Source organism: Pyxicephalus adspersus, chromosome 4 (genome assembly GCF_032062135.1).
Source record: "Pyxicephalus adspersus chromosome 4, UCB_Pads_2.0, whole genome shotgun sequence".
Classification (NCBI taxonomy): Eukaryota; Metazoa; Chordata; class Amphibia; order Anura; family Pyxicephalidae; genus Pyxicephalus; species Pyxicephalus adspersus.
The window spans coordinates 48,354,987-48,364,782 of NC_092861.1; the positions used below are offsets into that span (position 1 = coordinate 48,354,987).

A 9,796-nucleotide genomic window follows, 5' to 3' on the forward strand; every position below is an offset into this window, starting at 1 on the left:
TATTTGCAAAAGATCAAAACTCTTTTTAAAGAGTGGTGAAAACTAAAAACTCAATCACTAAAATCTCATGAATGTTTATTTCTATTTCTAGTCCCATTGTGGAGATTTTCCCTCACTTTCTGTCTATGTGTTTCTCATACAATAAAAATGTACATGTTTAATAAAAATGAGACATGTTTGTCACTGGGACACAAAGACCGACAGCAATAAATTGCCAGAAGTTTTAACCCTTCTCATTGTATTGAAAATGGTTCGTAAATGTGCCTGTTAGAGATTTCCTACAACTTCCTACTCTGACAATAAATAAGGGAAAATCTCCTCAATACGGGTATGGACAGCAAAAAAACCTTTGAAACCCAAGCCTTAATAAATAAACATCTGTCATGATATTTCAAAAACCATTTTAATATAAATAAAACTGCAATAATAATTTGTATATTACCCGGTTATTCTACTATTGTTCTATTCTGAACATTTCCTGTTTTAGGCTTACGATTCTCGGTCTCCCAGTTGTGCTCCTGACTTGGCACCCTGTCTATGGGCGTTTTAGTGGAGGCTACAAGATGCTGTTTCAACACACTTTACACAATCACTGCTGCCAGGAGCACAAAAACATCCACGTCATAATGTGCCTGCAAAGAGGCTGCAGGAGATCATCAGCACCAAAGGATAAGAAAAGTTGAAAAACAGTATTTTAAAAACGTAGTGTCCTGTGATCCCAGGATACTAGATGTTGTTAAAGCCAAACTTCCCTGAGACCTACGCCCCAGCAAAACATTTTTCATTCTGAAACTTTTGAATTTATTCTGCTTTCCTCTGACCATGTCATATATGGTCTTATCTCTGTTGTGGTCAATCCTGGATAATATAGTACAGGTCACTCTGGGGTCGGAATATGAATTTAGTATTCCAGGTTGAGTGCAGGGATACAATTATCCTGGGATACTAAGGACATCCTGTGGTGAAGAGTAGGTACTGCAGATGATAGCAGTAGGTTTAGGTTTTTAAATAGAGTTGTTTTGTTGTTTTTACTTCCAGGGTGCTATGTAAAAAAAAACCCGGGAGTCAGGATTTAGGTACTTTATTAACATATGCAGAAAAAATTGACAAAATCTCCCCAGAATTCCAGTGTGGTAGCATGGTCAATGCCAAGAAAGAAGAAATACAAACTGCGCTACTACATTAGTATAAAAAAACACGCCTAAATTCTTTCCACAGCATGGGCATTGGTTTAAAGTGGAGATATTATGTGGTAGTCAAACAGAATTGTGATCAAGCAACAGAAGCAAATGAAGTGGTCCAAAACAGTACTCCCTTCATAAAAGAGAAAAACAGCTGACAGATAACAAAAGATTGAACAAAAAAAAAATAATTTTTAGTGGACAGAGATAAAAATAATAGACATTTTAGGAAAAAAACAACAGTGAGGTATTAGACTATATTGCATTATATCTGAAATAGCTTGTGGTTGATTCTGCTAGGAGCTCACCTAGCACACAATCTATGGATACTGTGTGTGATTTAGAACAATACAGACACTGGGAAACCCCCATCTCTCACCACAGCAACAATGCAATGTAGTGGGCTACTGAAATAATAGGCTAATGGAATATGCAGACTGTGGCAAAAAAGTATTTGGCAAAATACTTTACCCATATCAATGCATTTCTTATCATGTTTCATCCAGACAGTGATTGGAAACTGAAGACAGTAAAAGTTAAAGTAGTATATAAGACAATTGCAAAGAAATACATCTGCATTACTTGGTTGTAGATCAGCTTTCATAAGCAGGTCTGCAGGGGAAAGCTGTGTCCGTATACCATTGATAAAATCATAGCTTGTCAGATGGGCAAATGCTGTAAAGTAGCCTAATCACATGGTAACCACAACATCCCCTCAGATTCCACCCCGGGGAAGTTTCCCAGCACTGTGCAATCATATTTGATCTCCTTCGACATGCAGGTCTGTGTAGACAAGTGGAGGCAAATAATGTTCCCTTTTTGGAGGCTCAAAATTGAATTTTGATTCGGCTTGAGCTATTGTACTTACTCTGCTTTTAAAGAGAAAGGAAAACCTCCTTTTACAACAGTTTATAGCTAGAATAGGCAGGATCACCACTTTTAACATTGCTGTGATTATACCACCTGTTCTAAAGCTATCAATTAACACAGGTACTGATTACTTAATGATGTAAACAGTTGTAAGTAGAACCATATAACAGCTTCATCCTATACAAAATAACATCAGCACCTGACCTTGAGAGTGCAGATTACCTGTACGGCATGGCGATCTGAGCTGCTGTATACAGAGATTGGAGGAGGATGGGAAGGATGAGAAGTACAAGAAGTGCTAGTTGTTGGAGACGTTGAGGACGTTGCTACAGTATGTTCATTCTCCATGGCTCCAAACTGATATTACTGTGTGTCTAGGTAAACAAAACAGAAAAATACATGCCTAAATGGTAGCTGTACATTGGTTACAGACTTGTAAGTGCATTTTTAGTTAAAAAAAATATTATTTCCACCAGTTCTGTCCTTATGCATAGACTCTGCTGTGTCCACAAGATGCAAACAAATAGGCAGGCTCTACGTTGAGTTGTCAAAATGACTTACTTATACTGATATAATGAGACCGCCAAGGAGGTTAAAGTGGATTTAAATGATATTTTGTGTGCTAAATAACTATTTTCATCTTTTTTATAAAAAAAAAATTGAAACTTTTGAAAGTACATAGTACTTTTGAAAATCACATGCATTTTGGAAAAAGACAGGAGGGGAAAATCCTTCTTTGATAGGCTCATTCTTCACAGATGAGTGTCCCAGAGCTTTTGCCCCACACAACCATGAGTTGATAAGTATTCTAAAACTTTGTTAACCTGTTTTGTATATACTCATTGGTTTACTTATGACACCTTTAGGGGGGGTCTTTGTTAAAAGTGGACTGTGGAATTTTTATGATTTTAGATATACAAGCCAAATCCTGGGCATTGTGTGAACTTGCTTACGTACTACATAATATACTACTACTATAGAGTGTGTAATACTGTGCAGCCAGTATTCTGATTCAAGAAACATAATCCTAGGTGAGCGTAGTGTTGAAGTACTATATTGTGGAAGGCACAAGTTTGCATATGTTGCCATTAACTGAAAGTTTTATTCTGCAGGAGGCTCCAGAAGAGCATCAGCAAAGCACTGCACAGGCACGAGATCAGGTGATGCAGCCTGCTGCAAAGAGGAAAAAAATGCCGATATAACTGCGCATGTGTGAGATTGGCATTTCATTGACCTCAATGTAGGAAAATGTCCCTTTTCCCTACATTGCCGAAAATGCCGATCTCAGGCATACGCAGAAGGAGCAACCTGGGGCTACATTACCTATTCCGGGAGGCCGTGTGCTCCCATTCTGTCTTTATTGCCGCAGGGGAGAGGCTTCACAGAAAAGGGTAGATAACCCCTGTCTACCCTTTTCTGTGAAGCCTCTCCCCTGCGGCAATAAAGACATAATGGGAGCACAGAGCCACCTGGGATAGGTAATATAGCCCCAGGATTAGAGAGGGGTTATCTACCCTTTTTTTGTATATAAAAATTTGAAGATAGGTCTGCTTTAATGAGTCCTCTTTCCATGCTCTGTTTTTATTCAATTTAATATTAATATTTTAAGCTGGGTGCACCACTCAGCACTTTTCAGTAGCCACCTGGCTGTTTTTGCCTGGTTACTGAAGAGCTGGGTTACAATACAGGGGCTTCCACCCGCCTACAATTTCTTTCCACCCAGCTTACTAAAATTCCTGGAGTGAACTATATGAATCATAGTATTATATTAAACAGTATTTATATAGCTCCAACATATAACCCATATTACTACTATTACATTAAATAGGGGTTGCAAATGACAGACAGATACAATGACACAAAGGAGATAATCCTACCTTGGGGGACCTAAAATCTGACAGGAGCAGGGATGTAACACATAATTTCATGATTTTTAGTTACCAGGATCCATTTTAAACCCAGCTAATGGCAGCAAATCAAGATTTTGTGGGGTCTGATGAGGTCCTACAAACATTTAATATGAATGACTGTATATCTCAAACTAAGGGCTTTGGAAATTACTAAATTTTTTGTAAAAAATTGGATTTTAAAAAGGAGAGTTAACTCACTTGAATAGACTGTCACAACACAACAAACAAACCCAATATCAGTTCTGCATCACATCTGCTGATATGGCTATTCAAAAAATAAGTGGAATCAGGGTGTGCATTCTGGGAACACGCCTTACCAAAGTGTATAGATGTGACATTCAGCTTTTTCTAGTCGAAAGCTAGAAAAAAAAAAAACACCTATCAAGGTTTTATTTCCTGCTATAGTTTCCTGCTATAGGGGCCATTTACAAAAAAAAAGGTGCAAAAACATTGATCCTCCACAATTTGCTGCAATACACTAAACATCTGCACTGTGATTTTTAGAAAATGTAATTAACAATAAATGTCAGTGCACCAAATCACACATATACAGCTAGTATGTTAACGTTACAAGTACTACCGTATTTTTCGGACCATAAGACGCACTTTTTTTCCCCCTAAAGTGGGGGGAAAATCAGGGTGCGTCTTATGGTCCGAATGCATAATGGTCCGAAAAATACGGTATACATCTTATGATGCACATTATAATGTGTTTTGCTGCGTGAACAAGCTCCAAAGCGTTCTCTCTACACTTCCTTTTTTTACACAGGAAGCTGAGGGACATCTTCCTAACATTACTGAATCCAGTGTATGTAAAACTATAATGTTTTGTCTGAACTTGGGAGGAGGTTTTCTTTACCACAACAAACTCTCAGGCTGGATATACCCGCACTGGGCTTTCACACACTATAAGAAACCTTGTAAGATAGTTCCAAAGCTTCATAAGAACGAAAGAGAACCACAGACTGCCTGGCTTCTGGCCCATAGCTGCCAATAATAAATCCAAACCTGGCAGTGCTGTGTGTTGATTACTTTACAAGCACAGCTTCACAAAGCATTATGACAGTCTGCTGCTTAGACAAAACCAGTTTAGCAAGCTTCAATAATGGTGAGGAAAGTTTACCAAAGCGAACATGCCATTTCCAATGTCTGTGGTTATTTTTCACTAAGAGGGCGGCTCTACATGTCAATGTTTTGCACATTATGGGACCTAATTTTCTTAACCACCTGAGCGTTACACTGAGGTCTAGATTTCTGTACCAAAAGTGATCCACTGTTTTTCATGAAATTTTTTTTTTAAATTGTGCTCATTCAGATGAAATCCCACTGCCGGTTTTCGTTTCACTACCCTCTCTTGAAGAACATGATTATGGTGATAAACTAGTGACAACAATGATGAAGAGTTTGAAATTGAAAAAGACTCTGTTCATAAGGGATTTGATCAGCATGAGTTGAGTTTTTTGGCACGTGATTTGGGACTATCGAATAAGGCTTCAGAACTCCTAGCATCAAGACTGCGTGGGAAAAACTTACTTGAAAAAGGAACGAAGGTATCGTACTTTCGAACCGGAGAAATTGCATTTCTGCAGTACTTTAGAACTGACAGTGGCTTTGTGTATTCCCAAACCATACCTGGTTCAATGGAGGAATTGGGAATTTCAATCTATAACTCAACCAAATGGCGACCATTCGTCGAAAGTTCTAAGTGGAGCTTAAAGTGTGTCCTCCTTCACAATGGCAATATTTTTGGGTCAGTCCCAATAGGCCATTCAGTTTCTCTTTGTGAAGAATATGCAGACATAAAAAGAATGAGTTGTTGCAATATCACCAACACAATTGGGTCATCTGTGTTGACCTTAAACTAGTATGCTTCCTTCTTGGTCAGCACTGCGGATACACCAAGTATGTCTTTTATCTGTGCATGAGGAAAAGCAGAGCTTGTGAGAGCCATTGGGTGGAAAGGAATTGGCCTCCAAGATCTGCCCTAAAACCAGGTGATCCAAACATTCTACACAAGCCACTTGTTGATAGAAAGAATATTATATTCCCGCCTCTGCACATGAAACCGGGTCTGATGAAGCAGTTCGGTAAAGCTTTGCCAACTGAGGGAGACTGTTTCAAGTACCTCATTTTGGCATTTCCTAGCCTGTCATTTGAAAAAATAAAGGCCGGTGTGATTGATGGTCCACAGATTCAGCAGCTTATCAAAGATGAACATTTCATCAGTGTCAGAAGTCGAAAAGAATGCTTGGTTATCATTCAAAGCCATTGTCAAGGACTTTCTTGGAAACACACAAGCAAATAATTACACAGAAATTGTCCAGAAACTCTTGGAGAGCTACAAAATGCTTGGTTGCAATATGAGCATCAAGGTGCTTTTTCTGCATAGTTATCTTTCTAACTTCCCAGAAAACCTTGGTGCAGTCAGTGATGAGCAAGGTCAATGATTCCACCAAGATTTGAAGGTCATGGAAGGACAGCATCAAGGTAGATGGGAAGTTCATATGATGGCTGACTATTGCTGGAGCATTCAGCGGGATTGTCCTAACTTTGAACACTCCAGGAAAAGCTATAGGCGTAAATCTTTACCTTAACCACTTACCCGATTAATTTTCAAATGTTTTACTGTAGAAAAATGTAATTGAGTAACAAAAAATCCTTTGTATGAACAAAGAAAGAAATTTAAATAAACAGTACATTCAAGTTATTATTTCATTATTTTTTCATTGTATGTAAAATTTTTATTTTTTCGACAAAAATGGAGGGTACCCTATATCATAAAAACTGGATGTGATAGTAAAAAAACTGGGGTAATTTCTGGATTCACCACCCAAAAATTAGTAAAAAAACAAGTATAATATCTATCTCAACAAAAAGTGCATTCCCCATTCCCCAGGAGGGTACCCTATATCATAAAAACTGGATGTGATAGTAAACAAACTGGGGTAATTTCTGGATTCACCACCCAAAAATTAGTAAAAAACAAGTATAATATCTATCTCAACAAAAAGTGCATTCCCCAGTGTAATCCACCCTACCTGCCTGATCGCTCTGGGTATCTGTTAAAAAGTCACACAGCTTCAGCTTTGGTTTCCAGAACACTCAGCAATCACAGCTTCCTCTGTGTATACCGGGACCACATCCTCCCGGTCTGGCAATCAAGATGGCCATAAACTGTCTACAAGATGGTGACACCCTGCGAGGGAATGGGGACAGGTGTGTCCCGTTTTAAACAATTCCACCTACTCTATGTGCTTTAGATAAAGTATACTTTACCTATTTTTTTACCCCCAAGTTGGGCGGTCAGCTTTTATGTGGAAGCTGAATAATCACTGGGAGTCTCCCCATATTCAGAACAGCACAGGGAATGGGAAGCATGCATACCTGTTTTATTGTACTGGTCTTTGTTATCCTTGTTGCATATATGATCTTACAATGTAAGGTTATTACTGGGGGGGCACTGACCTTAAGTGTAGGAGGTGTTAGTGCTGGGGAGAGTCTAATGACCACCAATGTAGGACGAATTAGTAGTGGGGAGAACCTAATGACCACCAATGTGGAAGGTGTTAGTACTGGGGAGACTCTAATAACCATTATTGTAGGAGGTGTTAGTAGTTGGGGTGAGCTCAATGACCACCAATGTAGGAGGGTTTAGTACTGGGGGTGAGCTCAGTGACCACTGTGATGGGCTGAAATATATGATGCCAAATTTACAGGGTATTTAGCATGATCCATCCCAATTTCACCTGGAAAAGACATTAAAGGGTCTGGATAAATATTTAAATGTTGTGCTGCAGAATTGCAGTTATTTTTTTGGGATCCCGGCCCGGAGTGTCCTGGAAGGAATGGGTGGGCCAGGCACTCTTGGATTTTTCCAGACTAGAGATTAGGGATGAAAGTGGTAGCCTGAGGCCAGGTGGTGGGGTTGTGTGCAGTCTGTGGGCTAGAAGAGTGACACAATACCTGTTGGTTCGCACAGCAGTCCCTACTAAACCATCCTGCTGCATCCTGTGCCTGTGTATCCTGTCGAGCTGCCAAGTGCAACACTAACTCTTTGTCCTTGGCTAACAGAACATGAAGGGGGGGGGGGCAGAGGCTATTTAGTCTCAGCAGTAATGGAGGCTGGTGCTGTGACTTTGCACCAGCTACCTTGATACCCTGCATTGCTCCCTTGTGATTTCTGACCTGACCACGTCTGTCCGTCTGACCTGTCCGGGCTGACCTGTGCCTGGAATATGACCACGTCTGTCTGCCGCCTGGCCCCGTACTGCATTCGCCTGCCACCTGTCTCTACATTGAGGCTGCTCCAGCCTTCCTCTTTGGGTGAGCTGACCCCAAGGGTCGCGACCTGGTGACCCCTAGCAGCAAAGAGCCCATTGGCCTCCCCGCTACTGGCCCATCACCAGGGTGACCTGTTGGAGACCTGGTGTCACTTAGACTCCGCGCCTCGGGTGATCCTGTGCTACCTGCCTGGGGGGATCCTGACTGAAAGTCACAGCCAAAATATTGGCTTCTGGAGACAGCTCGTCTCTTGAGGAACTGTGCAAGCAGATCGGTGAGCTCAAAATTTCTGTACAAGAAATTCAGAGAGGGTACTTCCACTTGGAAAGCCATTTTCAAACCTTGCCTGCTCGACCTGCACAACCTCTCTTTCTGCGACTTGCAGATGGCTCCACCATTAAGACTGAACCAGTTACATTGGAGACAGTTCCCCTTTTCACAACCATACAACCTGGGCATCAGCAGCTTTTAAGTTTCAATGTGATACCTTCTACACTCTTTCCTGTTATCCTAGGTATACCATGGTTGCAGGCCCATAATCCTTGTATTAACTGGTCCACTAGCGAAGTGACCTTTTCGTCTGCGTATTGTCAGCAGTGCTGTTTCCCAAACTGCAACCAGCTATTGTGCCTGGATACAGGGAAGGGCTCATTACCCCTCCTTACTATGACTTTTTAAACGTTTTTGACAAAAAAGGGGGCTGACGCCCTTCCCCCTCATCATATTTACAACTGCCAAATTGACCTTTTGCCTGGAGCTGAGCTTCCGTTTGGCCATATTTACCCTCTCTCTGAACCTGAACTTATTACCCTCAGGGAGTACATTGGTGAAAGCCTGAAGAAGGGATTTATTCTGCCTTCTACTTCTCGTCTGGGGCCCACATTTTTTTCTGCAAAAGACAGATGGTACCCACTGTCTTTGTATAGATTTCCGGGTTCTTAACAAGGTGACAATATAGAATCGCTATCCTTTGCCCTTAACTCCAGAGGTTGCGAACAGCCAAAGTTTTCAAACTGGATTTGCGGGGAGCCTATACTCCAGTAAGAATTCAGGAGAGAGATGAATGAAAGGCAGCATCCAGAACCTGCTTTGGTCACTTTGAATATGTAGTCATGCCGTTTGGGCTCTGCAATGCCCCTGCTACCTTCCAGCACTTCATAAATGACATCTTCTGTAATTTCCTAGACATTATTTTGGTAGTCTACCTCGATGACATTCTGATCTTCTTTTCATCCTTGGAGGAGCATTGAAACCATGTCAAAAAAGTCCTAGGTTGCCTCAGGGTTCATAGACTATATGCCAAGCCAGAGAAATGTATGTTTGAGAAAGACACCATCCAGTTTCTGGGTCTTATCATTTCCACCCAAAAGATCGAAATGGATCCTGAGAAGATATCAGCAGTAATGGAGTGGCCAGCACCGACCAACCGGAAAGTTGTACAATTTTGTGGGGTTTTTACCTTTTATCGGAAATTTATTAGGGGTTCCCTGCTATTGTGTCCCCTACAACGAAGCTCACGAGTCTTCGCGTTACCTCCTCCTGGATGCCTTAGTC

At 40.9% G+C, this 9,796-nt stretch overlaps 1 protein-coding gene across 7 annotated transcripts in view; it reads right to left on the reverse strand.

Moving 5' to 3' along the window:
* PHC3 (polyhomeotic homolog 3) overlaps nt 1-2,588 on the reverse strand; it is a 39,800-nt gene extending 37,212 nt beyond the window's left edge. The window contains exon 1 of one of the 7 annotated variants that reach the window (XM_072408084.1): nt 2,274-2,584. In XM_072408084.1, the coding sequence (XP_072264185.1) occupies nt 2,274-2,399 (126 nt within the window). In that variant the 5' untranslated portion in view covers nt 2,400-2,584. Of the gene's footprint in view, nt 1-442; nt 1,364-2,273 lie in introns of those variants that run through there. The other 6 variants (XM_072408085.1, XM_072408086.1, XM_072408092.1 and 3 more) reach the window with 6 other exon arrangements.
* Nucleotides 2,589-9,796: the final 7,208 nt, after the last annotated feature.